Source organism: Lacerta agilis, chromosome 7 (assembly GCF_009819535.1).
Source record: "Lacerta agilis isolate rLacAgi1 chromosome 7, rLacAgi1.pri, whole genome shotgun sequence".
Classification (NCBI taxonomy): domain Eukaryota; kingdom Metazoa; phylum Chordata; class Lepidosauria; order Squamata; family Lacertidae; genus Lacerta; species Lacerta agilis.
The window spans coordinates 30,538,302-30,557,030 of record NC_046318.1 but is presented as its reverse complement, the minus strand read 5'-3'; the positions used below and the strand labels follow the sequence as shown (position 1 = coordinate 30,557,030).

Below are 18,729 nucleotides of genomic sequence, written 5' to 3'. Positions count from 1 at the left end.
ATCATCTGAGGGCCATGGGTACCCCATGCCTGGGCTAGATGGACCCTTGGGTAGTCAACAAGCCTATTCTTATGTTATGGTCCCCTCCCATCCCTTGGCTGATTTATCTGAAAACCAGAAGCTCTTGGAACTATGAAGCAGAATTCCAAGCATAGATGCATGTAATTTATCCCTCATTACAAGCATGCACCTTCCTCCTAGGACAAGATAGGCAGGCTTTACTTAAAAGTTCAATATTCCTTAAAGGCCTCTTCAAAAAGACAGCAAGGGTGGGGCGGGGCGGACAGATTCAGAGGGTGTAGTGCAAACAGATCCGAATGCACTTAAGCCAGAGTTGCGTCTTTTCAGCGGGAAACACCAAAAACGTGAAGACTTACGTTTGGTGAGGCAAGCAATTCCCTCCCCTCACCCCACCCGCGACGAAGGAAGAGCTGAAAGACCAGGTGGCACCGGGAAAAGGGAGAGGGAGAAAGGGAGTCTACTACTCTCCAAACAAGTTTAAACAGGAATTAAAGAGAGCGAGTTCGCAGAGCTCAAGACCTGCAAGGCAGCAACAGGGCCAGGAGCACATTCAATAGGGCCAATATGGGATTTAGGAACAGGCTGCCTGGCGTTTCTTGAGGAGAACTCCAGAGAGCTGAATTCAGGGGAGAGAAATAATGCTCTCTCCCCACCCCCCACCCCCGTGTCTGTAGTCCAGTCGTCCCTTCCCGCGTCCACGGCAATATGTTCAAACCAAAACACAAAAGTTTAAAAGTACTGTACTTCCATAAGGAGGAACAATGGGAAACGTTAAGCAAAGGCAGCCGAGCGTTTTGCTGGAATTGGACTCGCTCGCTCCCACGCGAGTAGCGATCAAGTTTAACTCGAGCGCGTGGGGGTGGGGGGCTTTGCAGCAACAGCATCCCCCCCCCTCCAATCGGCCCTCCTCGTGGCCCTCTTTTGAGGTTCACTAATCCAGATCTGAGCGAGCCTAACCTGCTTCTCTTTCCACCCGAGCTCCCCCCACCCCACCTCCCGCCGCCCTAGTTGGAAAGCCAGGCTGGCGTGCTCCCCTTTTGTTGTGAACGGCCCACCAGCAAGAAACGTGCCGCGATCGCCGCCTGATCCCAGCAAGCCGATAAAGCCGGAGATTAAATATCCAGGCGCCCCCAAAGCGAAATTGAAACAACAACAAAATATGTGAGAAATGTCCAGGCGGAGAAGTAAACCCACCCCTCACGACAAACACCCTAGAGATCTCTGGACAAGTTGCTATGGGATACGTCCCCTATGGTGGAGAGAAAAGGGAAAACATGTGTTCCATAGCAAGTCAGGGGGGGGGGGCTGGCGGGCAGAATATTCACTTATATTCTTTCATAAATTGACGCAGACACGTTTGAAAGAAAAAAGAAGTTGCTGCCGGAGTAAGTTTATTCCCTCCGGTGGAAAACTAGGGCAATCTCGTTTTTTCTAGACACAAAACAAAGCATCATAAGGGGAGGGGGCGGGATGATGCAAAGAGATGGGGGGTCTCCATTCATTTTAAAAAGAAGTTAGAGGAGGTGGTGGGGAAAGGTACTAGAGTGCGGGAGGGGAAGGCGGGGGGGGGGAGGAAGGTTAATCCGGGCTGCAAGTAGCTATTCCTTCTGTCCTTACCTTACTTTTCACTTCCACCGCGCTGTAGCCAAAATACCGCAGACTCTGAGATTTGTTAAAGCTCCGATTCATTTTCTCGGCCCCCAGTTTGAAACCCCCCCTCGTCCTTCGCCTCCTCCTCTTCGCCCTCGCTCAACAAGGGCTGGGAAGATCCACCGCCTCCGTGAGAAAGCGCCCCCCGGGCAGCCGCTTGTTGCTGCTGCTCCGACCCTGGAATGTAACTTTCTTTGGAACGCTCAGCCTCCCGAGATTCTTTTACTTTGTCCCAGCGCGCTAATCAGAACGCCCGCCTAGCTCGCTCTTCGGGCTTCTGTTTGTTACAATCGCTTTCAGCTCGCAACGCGCCTCTGACTCAATAGGAAGGCGGCTGCAGCAGCAAGGACTGGGCCCCGCCTCCATCTGGAACCCTCCCACTTTCAGTCTTCGCCCGTTTCAAAAACTCCAGAGCAGCAGTCATCGCCGTCGCTCATCATGGCCGCCAGAGGGCGCGCGTTTGCGGATTATGACAGAAAAATGATAATATTTGCTTAACTTGCTCAGCTAACTAGCTGGCTGGCCGGGTGCTCAACAGTGGGCAGTGTCGCACAAAGGTCTGAAAAAGCAACAAACTCTGCTGCGTTAATCAGCATAAAGTCGCTTCCTTTTTCTTTTCTTTTTAAAGTCACATAAAACTTTTTTTTATATTATGGGTGAATGCAAAATGCCTTTCTTCTTCTTCCAGTGAATACGCCAAACTTTCTTTTGATCATTTTTGCATACGAGGGCGTGAAAGTCCATTAACATTGGAGGATATTTATGCAAGTGTGCGCAGGACCAGGATCTTTACAGAAACAACCACAACCATGTGTAATAAACAAATAAAGATAATCTGCCTTTTTATTTTTTATTTTTATTTTTTGTTTTGCAATGGAAGGCATTGTGCTTCTATACCAGGCACACTGGCCCAAATGTATATTTTCATTGTGAGAGATTTACCCAGAACAACCCCAATTTTCTGGCTCCTGCCTCAGGTGAATCACTACATTAGGAAAATCCTGATACCAGTATTCTCTATTTGTCAAGTTTGTTTAAAAACAAAACAAAACAAAACACACAAACACATTTTTAATAAACTGTGGGCTTTCCCCCAAGTAAAACTGCTTTTTAGCACTCAATCACAGGACTTATCCACACTTAACTTTTGTACCACTCTTTCCAGACACAGTTCTGCACTTTAAAACTCTGTGTTGGGGTGCTTTCTTTTCCCCTCCAGAACTTTTCCTGCAAAAGCTGTTCTTTGAAGCTTAAGCACAATTGGGGTTTTCGACATATTGCTATTTGTTCTGCTTCAGCTTTAAAGAGCATGTTTTTGCTGGAAAACTTCTGGAGGGAGGGGGGTGGGAAATCACTCTGACATGGAGCTTTGAAGTGTGGGCTGTGCCTGGGAAGGACAGAGGAAAGGTAAATGTGGATATATGGCAATTCAGGTTTTCTCTGGGTTGACATTTGCTCCGATTTAGAGCTAAAGTGCAGTTTTTCCCTTTGAATGGAGCGGGGCAAGGCTTTCTAATCTCAGGACAAGCAGAAGTGTGGGGTATATGGTGACTAAAAGGTAAAGGTAAAGGTACCCCTGACCATTAGGTGCAGTCGCGGATGACTCTGGGGTTGCGGCGCTCATCTCACTTAATTGGCCAAGGGAGCTGGCGTTTGTCCGCAGACAGCTTCCGGGTCATGTGGCCAGCATGACTAAGCCACTTCTGGTGAACCAAAGCAGCACATGGAAACGCCGTTTACCTTCCCACTGGAGCGGTACCTATTTATCTACTTGCACTTTGACGTGCTTTCAAACTGCTAGGTGGGCAGGGGCTGGGACTGAAGAAAGGGAGCTCACCCCGTTGCGGGGATTCGAACCTCCGACCTTCTGATCGACAAGCCCTAGGCTCAGTGGTTTAGACCACAGCGCCACCCGCGTCCCATATATGGTGACTACTTTACAGCTTATCCCCAGAGCGTTGCAGGCTGGGGAATAGTGACAAATATGCACAGTTATTTAAATAAACGTTTTCTTTCTTTTTTATTTATAGCATTGTAGTTGGTGTTATGTATCCTGATTCTGTATTAAGGCCACAGTCCTATGCCTACTTACTTTGAGAGTTAGCCCCACTCAGTTCAGTGGGACTGAGTAAACTGAATAAAACATGCATGGGACTCCACTGAAAAGGTCTGGAACAGCAGTCTCATAAGGAGCTGAAGAAAAAATGGTCCTCGGCTCCCTGTAACTGTACATAGACTTCATTACACCAGCCCACTAGAGATCAATTACACAAGCCAGCTAACCACATGACAAGCCATACTGCAGAAGCCACCATCCCAGTACGACTCTCAGTGTGATGTTAACTGTGTTTATGTGATGGTTTCAAGTAGCAAATCGATTTATTCATTTATTTCCTGGCACAGCACATATACCGGTACATGGTCACGTGCGAGTTGGACATGCATACTGTATTTGAGGGGTGGGTGGTGGTGCCTGCATTCGTTTCTAGTTTGACCTTCAGCCAACACTTGAGTAGCAGATGCTAAACTAAAGACATTTTATGAAGCTCAACTTCGTGGCACCCAAGATGTTTTCTTTATTTTTGAAAGTTCCGAGGCCACATAAGGAGGGAACACAGTCCTGCCATCATACCAGTTTGACATCCTGACTCAGAACACCTGCATTCATGTCATGTTCTGGGATGCTGTCTTGGTGAAGCTATTGTTTTCACATTCCATCATTAGCCAGAAGGAAGTGAGAAGACAAGCCTTAGCAGCAAACTATTCCCTTGTTAATTAAGAGCCACCTCCAATGGAAGATTTTGCAACTTTATTAGTCTGAGAAATGGTGCCACAAGCAGGGTGACATCAGTGTAATTCAACCTATAACATAACAACAACAACAACAACAACAACAACAACAACAACAACAACAACAACAACAACGGATTTTAGATTTCTTGCCCACCATTCACCATAAGGTCCCTGGGTGGTTCACAGCCATGTAAAAATAGAATATTAAAATCATGTAAAACCATTTACAAACAGAAGAATAATATTCTTAAATCACCCACAGAACCCATTAGGTCCTCTTTTTAGCCTAATATCATTGCTATCTGCTCATGCCTATGCATGTTTACTCAGAAGTCCCACTTTTTTCAATGGAAGTGCAGTTAGAATTGAGTCTCCCAAAACACAGTTCCGTCTGTTCAAGCATGATCTGTTGATATTTCTTAGTGTTTCATAAAAAAAATAAAAGTTAAATTGGTATTTTGATCTATTCTCTCAGAAACAAGTTGCTTCTGTTGTTCTCCATGCTATATCAAAGGTTCTTTACTGCCGGCAGGCACCCACTCAAAGCCATAAGCCAAGTGTAAACAATAGTAGTCTGATATCTTGAACCTAAATTCCATCAGCAACTGGAATTATCACCAGGTCATTGCTTCCATCATTCATTTCCTCCACAGTGATGTCTTCAGCTCCCATTATGTTTATTTATTCAGCCATTTCCTAGCTATTTGTTGTGATTTTAATCAGTTAGAGATTTCACATTCCTTCCACATCTTAGAGACAGCTCAGTAATGGTTAACTTTTTTTTGGTAGACGTTATTACCGCTTTGATCCTGAGCTGACTGGACCGTGGAGAAGAAAATATAAATTTGTGGTCACAGTGGTGACACCAAAAGAGAAATTTCAAAAAAAAGGGCACAAAGTGTGGGTGAGCTTTTTTCCTCATTGGTTAGATTTCTGAAAGAGAAATAGTAATGTTATATTATATATTAAGGCTCCAATTCTAAACACATTTCCTCCATGGTTTAGTTCTGAAGGAGTGAGCATGCTTAGGACTGCAACCTGATTAAATATTTCAGTTTAGATCAGAATGGGAAAAGTGCATTTCCTTCAAATAGCTACAGGAGTCCAGGAATGGGGGAGTGAGCTGTTTGTCACCTACCCCACCCCCGTCCCTTTGGGCTGCTTATACTTGTGGGTAGTAGAAGTTTGCTAATCTTAAAGTCTCACAGAACCCCTTAGCCAGTTTAGAATAGAATCCTTTTTATAAAAGGTAAAGGACCCCTTGACGGTTAAGTCCAGTCAAAGATGACGACAGTATGGGGTTGCGGAGCTCATCTTGCTTTCAGGCTGAGGGAGCCAGCATTTTTCCACAGACAGCTTTCTGGGTCATGTGGCCAGCAGGACTAAACTGCTCTGGCACAACAGAACCCCATGATGAGTGCCAGATCGCATGGAAACACCGTTTACCTTCCCACCACAGTGGTACCTATTTATCTACCTGCACTGCTGTGCTTTTGAACTGCTAGGTTGGCAGGAGCTGGGACAGGGTGATGGGAGCTCACCCCGTTGTGGGGATTCAAACTGTCGACCTTCTGATCAGCAAGCCCAAGAGGCTTAATGGTTCAGACCACATCCTGTTTGTACTGGCTCTTTGGCTTGGATATTTCAGTGGAGTGGGTATATTCTGGGTATATGATCACATAAAAAATTCCTTAGGTGTGCAATAAATATCCGAAGAGGGCTTTTTTAGGCTTCCGAAAAAAAGTTCGCAAACCAGAACACTTACTTCCGGGTTTGCAATGTTTGGTTTCCAAGCTGTTTGAGTACCAAGGCATTTGAGAACCAAGGTACCACTGTATATTTCTTCAGTGCAAATTTGAAAACAAACAGGATTTAACATATTTTCACTTTCAATATGGTACTAAGAGGAAGCTTAGTGGAGAAACACCCCCTGTTTCTAATGTTACTGTATATAGGGCTTAAAGACAATGGCAATAAGCAATGGCAAATCTTCTACCAAGCAAATTGATCTTGTGCAGACCTTCAGATAAAGCCATACCTTGTACTTTAATCTTCTTGGTCATTTCAGGCTTTGCAATCACAAGTGGCCCCTTGAGAAAATATACTGTTAGACTTTGTTATTCTTGGGACTGCAAGCAATCACTGAGGATACCACATCTCATCTGGAGGCTATTGTCTGTTGCTTTCTTATAAAACTCTCCTGTGTATTTTGATGGCTTGTAAAAATGGAAAAACATTCCTATTTGTGCACAACCATTACAGCATTCCTGAATGCACTTGCTACAATCAGTTCATTCTTGGTGAACGCAACAGAATGGCCGCAGTATACATTTAGAGTTGTGACATCATTCCTTAATGTGTTTCCATTTAATGTGTCCAAACCTTATAAATTATTTGGCGAACCAATAAACAGTTCCCATTAGCAGTTCTGTTCTAGATCCTGTGGATTTTTATGGACAAGTTGGCTTAGGAAGTTATATCTATTTTCATCATTGAAAACAAATAAAATGAGAACCTCAATATAGCACAGTGACTCAATGAAGTTCATTCCTTCTTGATAAGAGTTCTTCTTATGCTGATATCTACAGTACTTTTATAAGGATCTGGCTGAATCTCTGGTACAATTGCTGGTAAAATGCAATTGTTTCACCATAAACCTCATCTAGTATTTATATCAAGTCTTGTTCATGCAGAAGCTTCAGTTAATTTTACCAGGTAATATATTTTTCTACATGTTCCTAGAAATCACTGCATACCAAGCTGAAATCCTTTAAAATTTAACTCTTTGGCTGTATAAACCTGGGCTTTCTTCTAAAGCCAATGGAGGTTCTTCAAAGCTAATAGCCAGAGTAGAGTTTTCATTCCGTAAGACTCAAAACTGGTTAGCAAATTGAACTTGCAAATGAAAAATTAAGTAGAGCTCTTTGACATTTATGCTTGTAAGCCACAAGCCTGATAAATTACTTTGCTTTCTGTTATTGTTTTAAGCTAAGTTTATATTACTTCCAAATAATGGACACTTGAACATTTAACATAAAATGATGCATTGATTTCCTACAAAGTGCCAATAAATTTTTAACAGTGTAAATCTCTTGGGCTTATCAGCTGGTCTGAGAAAGCTTAATTTGTCAAATCTTTGAGAGCAATACTTTTCTCTGAATATATCATATTCCTAGGGTTGTGTGAAACTAAACATAGACTCAGCCTTATCCAACTGCCAGGCAAGGACATGTACTCAGACAATATTATGATATCTCAGCGCAAATTTATTCACTGTAAGCAGTAATCGTAATTATGTAGGTACCTGCAGAAATAATGGCAAACGTAAATCACACCTGAAGCTGCTTTTTGGATATGTAGATGTGCTGCCCCACTTGCATGAGCACAATTTCTGAAGCTCATTTTAGCTCCATTTCAACTCTAGCAAGTGCATGCTGGCATTGTCCATACCCACTGATCTGATGTGGTCAGAATAGGTCACAACATAGAATGGAAGGTTCAATATCTTTTTTTACAGCCTGTTAACCTGCTGCCATATCTTCTGCTGGCCCCGAGAATTCTGAAGACATATGTTACATGTGTACAGCTGAAGCTAAGGAAGTTTGAAGGGAAGGATAAGTCAGATTAGGGTGCTGGGGTGGGGATGGGGGAACCATGGTACTATTTTCCATTTTGGATTTTTCCTCTGAAGCTGGTTTTTTGTTCTCTGGTGGAAATAAGTAGGTACCCATAATGGAGCCATTATTTTTTCTGTCTGCATAGAAAGCAACAATTTGCAGTGGGAAGAGGAGTTCTGATTGGGATAAAGGGGACGAAGTTGCCCCCCACCTCCATGGTCCTGATCCAATGCCCCTTAGCTGCTTTTAGGATTGTAGAAAAAAAATGTGGGAAAGTCCATCACAGGTCTCCCATCATCATAGCCATTTTGGCCCAATGACCAAAACAGTATTTGATTGTATTTGATTTTCCAGCTTAACATGTTCTTAACCAACCATTGCAGTGTGCAACCAATTATTATTTGCAGTGTTTAACTAACAGGAAAAAACGTGGATCATCCTGTTTCTTTCCTCCTTGCACTAACGATTCAGGCAGCGTTGATTTCTTTAATATTTCCCTTAAGGTGCTTCTCTTAAAAGTTATGCCATAACCCTATAGATCACTTCTTTCTCGTGCTTAAGGATTATTTCTATGAGTCAAGGCTAAAGAAGATCAAACCCATTGTTCTAGCTAGCACTGTAAGTAAATGAAGACAAAATATTTTCCCAGAACGGCCTAATTTTATTGCATTCCAGAGTCATGTGTGCAAGGCAGGGTTAACATCTGTTCAACAGCAGTTAATGCTGGCATGTACATTCCATTTGACTATCTAGCTGAGCTCAGGATATAAGTTTGGAATTGTGAATATGCCAGGTAGCAAGAAATCTCAAGGATAATTTGAAATCACTAACCTACAGGCTGTTTTCTCTGCTGCTCTGCAGCAAGGGAGTCACTTTAGCTTGCTGCTGCTGCTGCATGGTGTCGCATGGGTTATACAGATTCCAGTATTTAGCAGACTGTATTCCTCATTCATATTGTGATTGAAGTTCTACACAGAAGTAGGCAGACACTACCAGCAATTGATTTTAACACTCTTCATAGCATCCAGGAATATTGTATGTTGTCTGCAGAGTAATTCAGACCAGTATAGCCACATTGTGCAGCAGTAAAGCTCTTGGAAATGAAAATGGGACCTACAAACAAATACTGTAAGACATTTCAGCGATTTCCATCCAGACACTGCTTGCAACTGCCGAATCCCGGCTATGTATGGGAAATTCTGGCTGTATGGCAGCCCTACCAATGAAAGCCTTTTGGTACTTTCACCGCATGAAGAATTCATTGAATAATAACACTCACCAGAACCACAAAATACAATGACGCCTATATTAATTATCGTACTACTACTGCTGCTGCTGCTGCTACTACTACTACTACTACTACTACTACAGACTTCTGAAAAATAACTTGTATTCACCCAGTATTCATGCTCAGACCACCCTGCGACAATAGGTGTTGAGCGGGTTTATTATATAAAATAACTTTTACTGATGCTGTTAAAAACACAGCTACTTTATTTTCTTAAATGTGCTTCAGAAAAATCCCTCCACCTCTCCTCTCCATCCTCTTTTACCTACACTTTTGATGTGTTCTTTTGTGCAGGCAGAACATGACTGATGGGTATCTGAGGTCACTCCTGAAGCTAGATGTCAAGATAACAATGCGAGGCTGGAGACTAGCTTGAGCACAGTTGTATTGTGAGGAGTGATAGAAGCTTTTGGGCTCCAGATTTCGGTGGTTACTCAGTTCTGGGAAGTTCTTTGTTCTGCCCACATGGTTAGTTGGGGGAATCTGCAGAATGAGGGATGGCAGAACCATTATTGTCAGGCATTGTTGGCAGGCTGTTGGACAAGGTTATTCTGGTTACCGTAATCTTCCATCACATGTTCAGAAATCCAAGGGAAAAGCATGCTACTTTTGATTAAAGAAGTACTTTCATAAACAAATAAGTAGCAGCTTCTTTAGAATCATTCTAATATTGACCTCTATTTCCACTCCAACTCTAAACTTTATACAGTACTATGATCCCACAGCATTACCAAAGCACATGCTGTCTTGTGTTTGCTGGTTTGTTTTCTTTTTCTGGATTCCTTCCATGCAGGTTGGTACAGAAACAGTCGGGTGAAAATGGAATTATTCCTAGAAATAAATAAAAAAAAATTATTCTAGTAGCAAGTCAAGCTTGGCCCTGTAGTAAATAATAATAATAGTAACAATAATAATAATACTTTCAAGCTAGTCAACTTGATATTTTCTTATGGTGAGCTCTCAGGCTTTTCCAAATCTGCTTTTAGTTAAGATAAGCTAGGGTGGTTAGTATCCTGTGCCAGGAATGAAAGGCTTGGATGTTGCGCTTACACGTGGTTTTGCTATCTGCTGCTTTGTTTTTAATGAGATAAATGTTATATTTTATTGTTTTCAATGGTATAGTTAATAATGTTTTATTTTATTGCTTTGACTTTTTCTTATAAGCTGCTTTGGGATGATTTCTGATTCCGAAATGTAACATGCTTAAAATCAATCAATATAGAAAAGAATTGTATTACTACCACTATTATATGGTGAAGCATAAAGGGGAGTGGAGGATGAAGTCAGGTAAGGTTGGAAGTGCTAGAGTGATGTGACTGGCTGTCCTGCCCTAAATATACTTCCAGCAACTGCTGGGGAGTGACTGAGGAGCTGGTTGAAGAATGTTGGGATAACTACAGTATGACTCAACAGAGCACTTCATTTGCATGAACTGATACAATCAACTATTGCAGCCTGCCACAGAGTCAGCACTGGGCCATGGGTAACAACCAGGAGAATGTCAGAAGCCGGGAGCCGGGAGTTGGCAGGGACCAAGATCACAGGTTGAACCAGGAGGCAGGAATGTGCAACAAGTCAGGAGTCAGGTCTAAAACCCCACAAAGCCAGGAATTTGGAAGCTAAGATTGATGCCTTAACAGATATGCCCAATACCACACCCAAGGAATATAGAGAGATAAATCACAAACTAAACAACTCTGTATGTGGTTTACAAAAATTCATTAACAATAATGTACGACATTTTGACACCTTCTAATGCATGAAATCTTAAATAATATGTACAATGCCAAAATAATAATAACACGTGCAATTTAGTATCTCAAAGACAAAATGTCCAAATATTCCTGAAATAAGTTCATGAGAACAGCTCTCTGTGTGTATACTTGTACGATCCCAACGTAACTCTGCCAACAAGAAACCCGGATTTCAATCTCTGTTTCATGAATCTTCTTCTGGTTGGTCTGAAAAGGAGCTATACAATTCAGTGCTCTCTCTCTCTCTCTCTCTCTCTCTCTCTTAAAAAGAGCAAATTGCCTTTCTAAGGTTGGAGTTGACCTATTTGGTGGAACATTGAATTGAGTTCTGTTGGGATTGCACTAGAACAAGTATACCCATAGAGAGTTGTTCTCGTGGACTTATTTCAGAAATATTAGGACTGTTTGGCTTTGAGATACTGAGTTGTGCATGTTGTTGTTATTTTGACATTGTATATATTATTTAAGATTTGCTGTATTAACAGACATGCCCTGCAACCAGCAATTATGTTGGTGCAATGTCACAAATTGTGCTTGCGTATAACATACCCTTCATGCATCCAAGCTTTTTTTGCCTGATCCTTCAGGCCCAAATCCAGAGAGGGGAAGACAAAGTGCTTGGTACCAAAGATGCTACACATTCTGGTCCTGCATTGTCATTTGAAGCATCTGAGCCTTGCTGTAATGTTAGAGGAATCCTCCCGTGAGTTGACCTATGCCTTTTTAATATTACACACCCCAGCTTGGTAGTTGAAGAATAGCAGTACCTGCCAGCACTATAACAGGCGGCCATTTCTGCCTGCTTTCCCCAACATATGTTTACCAGATGTCCCCATTTCCCGGGGACAGTCCCCAGATTTACAAATCTTTCCCCGGACAAAATCCGTCCCCAGAATGTCCCCGGATTTCATTTAATGTCTCCGGATTTATATTTTAAGTGTTGTAGATTTATTAGTAGGGAATGAATATTGTGTGATTGGTTCAACGGCACAAAACACATCAGCGAGGCAAAATGGCGGGCACCACAGCAGCAAGCAGCTTCTGAAGCCAGCCAGAGACAACTGTGCTACCAGGCTAGCTCTGGGCTGCTGAGACGGCCACTGCCACTGCCACTGCCAGTGCCAGTGCCAGTGCCAGTGCCACTGCCAAGGGGGAACCGGGGACACCCATTGTGTCAACTGGGGGAACTGCTGCTCCCCCGCAACCCAAATCGAGCCACGAGCGAGAACACCCGTCCACTCGGCCGACTGCCCAGTGGTGCTCCGGGGCCAGGAAAACTCCGGAGCTGCTGCAGGGAGGAGAGGAGAAAGAGAAGGAAGAGAAAGAGGGAGGAGAAAAAAGAGGGGAGCACTGACCTTGCTGTGCCACTGCTAAGGAGGAGAGCCTGGTAGATGAAGGGAATGCTGTGGATATAGCCTATCTTGATTTCAGCAAGGCCTTTGACAAGGTGCCCCATGATATTCTTGTAAAGAAGCTGGTAAAATGTGGGCTAGACAATGCTACCATTCAGTGGATTTGTAACTGGCTGACTGACCGAACCCAAAGGGTGCTCATCAATGGCTCCTCTTCATCCTGGAGAGAAGTGACTAGTGGGGTGCCACAGGGTTCTGTCTTGGGCCCAGTCTTATTCAACATCTTCATCAATGACTTGGATGATGGGCTTGAGGGCATCCTGATCAAGTTTGCAGATGACACCAAATTGGGAGGGGTGGCTAATACCCCAGAGGACAGGATCACACTTCAAAATGACCTTAACAGATTAGACAACTGGGCCAAAGCAAACAAGATGAATTTTAACAAGGAGAAATGTAAAGTACTACACTTGGGCAAAAAAAATAATAAAAAAAAATGAAAGGCACAAATACAGGATGGGTGACACCTGGCTTGAGAGCAGTACATGTGAAAAGGATCTAGGAGTCTTGGTAGACCACAAACTTGACATGAGTCAACAGTGTGATGCAGCAGCTAAAAAAGCCAATGCAATTCTGGGCTGCATCAATAGGAGTATAGCGTCTAGATCAAGGGAAGTAATAGTACCACTATATTCTGATCTGGTCAGACCTCACCTGGAATACTGTGTCCAGTTCTGGGCACCACAGTTCAAGAAGGATACTGACAAGCTGGAACGTGTCCAGAAGAGGGCAACCACGATGGTCAAAGGCCTGGAAACAATGCCTTATCAGGAACGGCTTAGGGAGCTGGGTATGTTTAGCCTGGAGAAGAGAAGGTTAAGGGGTGATATGATAGCCATGTTCAAATATATAAAAGGATGTCATATAGAGGAGGGTGAAAGGTTGTTTTCTGCTGCTCCAGAGAAGCGGTCACGGAGCAATGGATTCCAACTATAAGAAAGAAGATACCACCTAAACATTAGGAAGAACTTCCTGACAGTGAGAGCTGTTTGGCAGTGGAATTTGCTACCAAGGAGTGTGGTGGAGTCCCCTTCTTTGGAGGTCTTTAAGCAGAGGCTTGACAGCCATCTGTCAGGAATGCTTTGATGGTGTTTCCTGCTTGGCAGGGGGTTGGACTGGATGGCCCTTGTGGTCTCTTCCAACTCTATGATTCTCTGATTCTACGATAGGTAGGAGAGCACCGTGAGGGCAAGGACACGGGCCGAGCCCAGCCCCAACCCGCACTTACTCCGTGGCGGCTAGCGCTCCAAGAGAATAGGCTGGGGCCCAGAGGAAGGCCGTGCAACAGAGAAGACCACAGAAGAGAAATTACTTCTTATTTTTTATTTTTTTAAAAAAAGTGTCCCCGGATTCTTTGAAAAAAAATCTGGTAACCTTACCCCAACATGCAGTTGGGAAGAGAAGAAAGTTTTGTATATTTGGCTGTAGCAAGGTATTTGCCCCTAGGTCAGATTGTTTTGGGACCTTGGGTTGTTCCATTTAGAAGCATTTACATTTAAAGGCACATTCCCAGCTGAAAGTATCCACATTTTGCAATATACACAAGGATTAAGAACAAACAAATCAGCCCCACATCCAGCAGACTGCATAACACAAGCATTTCTTTAAGAATACACAGTTTCTTCTTTCAGGATCATATGGGAAAGATATCAGGGTTTTTTGTGGTGTTTTTTTTTTAAAGAAAGTCTAATGGTTCCTGTATAATTTCCCAAAGATTTCCTGTTCAAATTCCTCCTTTTCCAGAGCTGCCTTTATTTGAAAGCAACGTCTCCATTGTGCATGAACTCTTTCACCTCTGACTTCAGTACAATACAGAAACTCTAGAAATCAATGTCTTCCTGCTATTCAAACACTCAGTTTATTAACTCCTGGCATGCTGTACATGAAGGTACTCTTAGGATCTGGAGATAATGTAGCTCTCTTTATTATCTACTAGAAGTTCAATCTATTAAAAGTTTTTATTACTTCCTAGAGGAACACTGAATTTTAGAACAGTAAAAGCAACTGTTACATGTGAAACGTTCCACATGCAGGCTGTATCCTGTGTTTATCTAATTCATTATTCAGTTGGAAATAAATCTGGAGTCCCATAGAATTATCTGGAAACATCAGATGCTGCAACATTATTGAAGATGACTTGCTAAGCAGCTGGATCACACCAACTCTGTTGACCATTTAAGGTAGCTGGACCTGGACCCAGGTTGGGACCCACAATGCTTTGCATTCATGGTACTGACAGCTTCCATTGTTCTGACCAATGAGAAGAAATGTATTGGGATGACTGCCAAGCACCTGACATTTAAGACATTTTATTTAAAAAATAAAGTTTATTTTATTAATTTTGGCTGCTGCTTCTCCTGATGGTGAGATCAAGCATAGCCACATGAGTCTATTCCGAATGTGATGATGATGACCAGTGTTTTTCCCCAAGAAAAATAGCTGCCAGAACTCACAATGAAGTTGTTACAGTAAGTCACTGGGCAGCCCTGAACAGATGCTGGTTTGACAACAGCAGCGTTCCCCTTTCAAATGTGCCTTAATGTTATAGAAACAGCACATCATCTCCACCTGAGCTTCCTGTAATAACTGACACAAGAAGTTGCAGATTAATGACCTGCTGTATACCACAAGGAAATAAATGTATGTCGTAAGGAAGCAAATATACGTTTTCTTTTGCCGTGATTGTAGACAGGTTATGTATATGGGTTAAATGAAATGCAATAGATAATCAGATCTAGGTGAGGGATGTCCAGTGACCTTGCACACACCAGCCCCTTTTCTGGGACCATACAAGCTCTAAGTGTGTCATTGCTGTGTCACACTAAGGCCCAGAAGCATATGTGGCAGTCGCTGCACTGTAGCGAAGTCTGGACTTTGATGCAGAGTGGGCATGAGCAGACAAGCTGTGCCTTTGCCTTGGTACAGGGGCCCTTACGCCAGATCTCAGTAACTTACTCCCCAGCACACAAAAGCTAGGTAAAGGTAAAGGGACCCCTGACCATTAGGTCCAGTCGTGTCCAATTCTGGGGTTGCAGCACCATCTCGCGTTAATGTGGCCAGCATGACTAAGCCGCTTCTGGTGAACCAGAGCAGTGCACGGAAACACCGTTTACCTTCCTGCCGCCGATTTGGTCTGTGACCGTTTAATAAAATTTGATTTATATAACCTTCCTGCCGGAGCGGTACCTATTTATCTACTTGCACTTCGACGTGCTTTCGAACTTCTAGGTGGGTAGGAGCTGGAACCAAGCAATGGGAGCTCACCCCGTTGCGGGGATTCGAACCGCTGACCTTCTGATCAGCAAGCCCTAGGCTCTGTGGTTTAACCCACAGCGCCACCCGCGTCCCACACAAAAGCTATTCATAGGCATTTCCCTCACCCCCCTCCCCATCTCTATTCAGAACTCAGCCAAGAAACGGAGAAGGAATAAATAACGACTAGATGATTGCGAGCCAAGCTGTATGCAGCTGCAATGAAGCTGTTGCAGCTGATAATTGATTTACCAGCCAAACAAAGGGTGCCTGCTGTTAAAAGGCAACAGTTTACATGGCAACTGGGAGAGTTTCGCCTCTTCTCTGCTCTGCCTTCAGCTTCTTGATGAGCACAAGTTCGCCTCCTAGCCAGAATGCAAGTTCAATACATAGTAGCATGCCATTCATCACCCTTGCGACTGTGTATGTAATCTCTCTTTCAAAGCTGAAAAGGAGAGGGAATCTCACATCTGGAAACCTCCTATTCCATTGCTATCGGGAATTCAGCCAAGTGGGCAGATGGGCTGAAGCTGCCAAGAGGTCTTTGAACACCAGCTATGAAGAAGCAAAATGGATAGCTAGTTAGATCTCCAGGTCACTGCTCTGCATCAAGCCTTAAGTAAACACCAGGGAGCAGTCCAGAAATGCCGACTGTACAAATTAACGTAGGCCAAAACTAAAATCCCTGAGTGCCTTGTTCTCCTCCTGCAGGAGGCTAGTTCGTCCCAGCACACGTTCCTGATTGTTCCCAGTTTATTGCTTAACTGCAGCACTTTACAAAAAAAGAAGAAGCAAAAACATGCATTGAACAGTGGTGTGATATAACATGATTGCAGGGAGATAAACTGGGAGCCAGGTGCTTGGTGATGAAATCGCACAATCATTCCATAAGGAGCAATGCCAGAGCATACATTTTCTCAGGGTGAGTGCAACATCTACTACCAGCTGAGGTCTGGCATCTACCCTGCTCATTCAAATGATATATTCTGCATAAAGCTGAAAAATGATGGTCTATGGCAGTGCTATTTTTTCTAGAAAAAGAGGTGCCGGAGCTCACCATGAGTTTCTCCCTTGTTCATTGATAATGGCAATGGTGCCCATCTGAGATGTGCCAGAACTGAGCTCTGGCTAAAAATAAAGCCCTGATCCATAGCCTTTTGAACCATGCTATGTTCCCAGTGCTGCACATAACACCTAGGAAACCTCCATGGAAATTCCACCTCCCCCCAAATGTTTAAATTATCTTCAGCTTTGTAAATCAGGATCCAAAAAAAGAATGAAAGCCAATTCATTAAATGTTTGATTTAGTGGTGAACCTGCTTTGGAGAGAGTCAGTGAAAGCACAAGTTGTTAACTATGATTATGGGAATGAAGAAGCTGCTTCAGAGGAAGAGAGGATTGCCCCGACAGCGAGTATCAACCTGTTTTAGAATTTCACATCTTCACCTTCCCTCCCCTCTCTGTTCACCCAAGACTAACCTGTTTGCTTACTTTTCACAGGCAGCAGCCTATCTGTTCAGCATAACTGGGGAGGAAAATAAAGTCTGGCTGCCACCTACAGACAAGCTGGGTATTTCGAACAGTTTCAGACATAGCTGGTTCTTAAGACGCCGCCTCCCTGAAAAGGTAGTGGCCATATTTATCTAGTTACGAGAACAAACGGATGCAAATGTAAAGGAATGTTTAGATCTCAACCAAACATTGGGAGGAAGATTTCTGAACTACAACCACCATCAGCCCCAGCCAGCACATGGCCAGTAGCCTAGGATTGTTGTTGTTCAGTCGTTCAGTCATGTCCGACTCTTCGTGACCCCATGGACCAGAGCATGCCAGGCACGCCTATCTTTCACTGCCTCCCGCAGTTTGGCCAAACTCATGCTAACTCCATGGACAAAGCCTAGGATTATGGGAGTGAAATTCAGCAGCTTTGGAGGTCCAGAGGCTCCCTATACCTTAAGAAGAAGCAGCATGGCCACCTGCCAGGGATGCTATAGTTCAGCGGTTCCCAGTTGGCAGTCTGTGGACCCCAGGGGGTCCGCGTAACCCACCCAGGGGGGTCCATGGCACATACCCGTCAACTGTCCAGGACACCCCGTTTTGAGGGGTTGTGCTGCCACATGAGAGCCTGGTACCCGAAAACACACAAGATTGCGGCACCCAAAAATGGGGCACCATACTCTCAGGTGGGTTTCATGTGACTCATTGCGGGAGTGCGGATTGGGAGCCAAGTGTCCTGGTTTTGCCCTGAGACATGTTGGAGGGTATGGTGGCACCATTCACATAACAAAAATGACTGCAGAGATATCAACTTTTTCAAAAGTAGGAGCTCCATGGCTTGGCTTTTGAAAAACAGGGCATCCGCAGAACCTAGCTAACTGGGAACCATTGCTGTAGTTGCATCTCTGACAAAATCCTACCCTGTAATGAAACTTTGTAGCCTGTGTCCTGTGGATTCACCCTAATATCAGAACTGGTCCTTCTTGACAGTCTTTAAACACCTCATGTAATTATTGCAGAATATAAACTCAGAAGGTAGGAATTAACCTGGACCAGGGCTTCATCTATGGGAAATCTAGTGCCCTACAGATGTTGTTGGATTCCAACTCCCATCAGTCCCAGCCAGCATGGCCAATGTCCAGGGATGATGGGAATTATAGTCCAACATCTGGACTAACACAGAGGGCTTATATGTGTTACTGTATAACATGTCATGCACACAGTCTCACATCCTGTATGTTCCTGTTAATAAACATATAGATACAGTCTGTGGTAAGTTTTGATAACAGATATACGCACCATTCAGTCTCTTCTCATACACATACAAACATAAAACAGCAAGTGCGTGCTTCTGAAAAAAAGGAGACTCTGCCCATCAACCCCCTTTACTCCAGACCCTGTATGAATAAATCACAATGAAATATTAATACACATACACAGCAAGC

General features: G+C 43.6%; 1 protein-coding gene across 2 annotated transcripts in view; it reads right to left on the bottom strand.

Moving 5' to 3' along the window:
• The window catches only part of PARD6G (par-6 family cell polarity regulator gamma), a 78,391-nt gene extending 76,346 nt beyond the window's left edge, over positions 1-2,045 (bottom strand). Inside the window, exon 1 of one of the 2 annotated variants that reach the window (XM_033154730.1) lies at positions 1,639-2,045. In XM_033154730.1, coding sequence (XP_033010621.1) covers positions 1,639-1,710 — 72 coding nt within the window. In that variant the 5' untranslated portion in view covers positions 1,711-2,045. The remainder of the gene's footprint in view (positions 1-1,638) is intronic. The other variant, XM_033154731.1, reaches the window with a different exon arrangement.
• Positions 2,046-18,729: the final 16,684 nt, after the last annotated feature.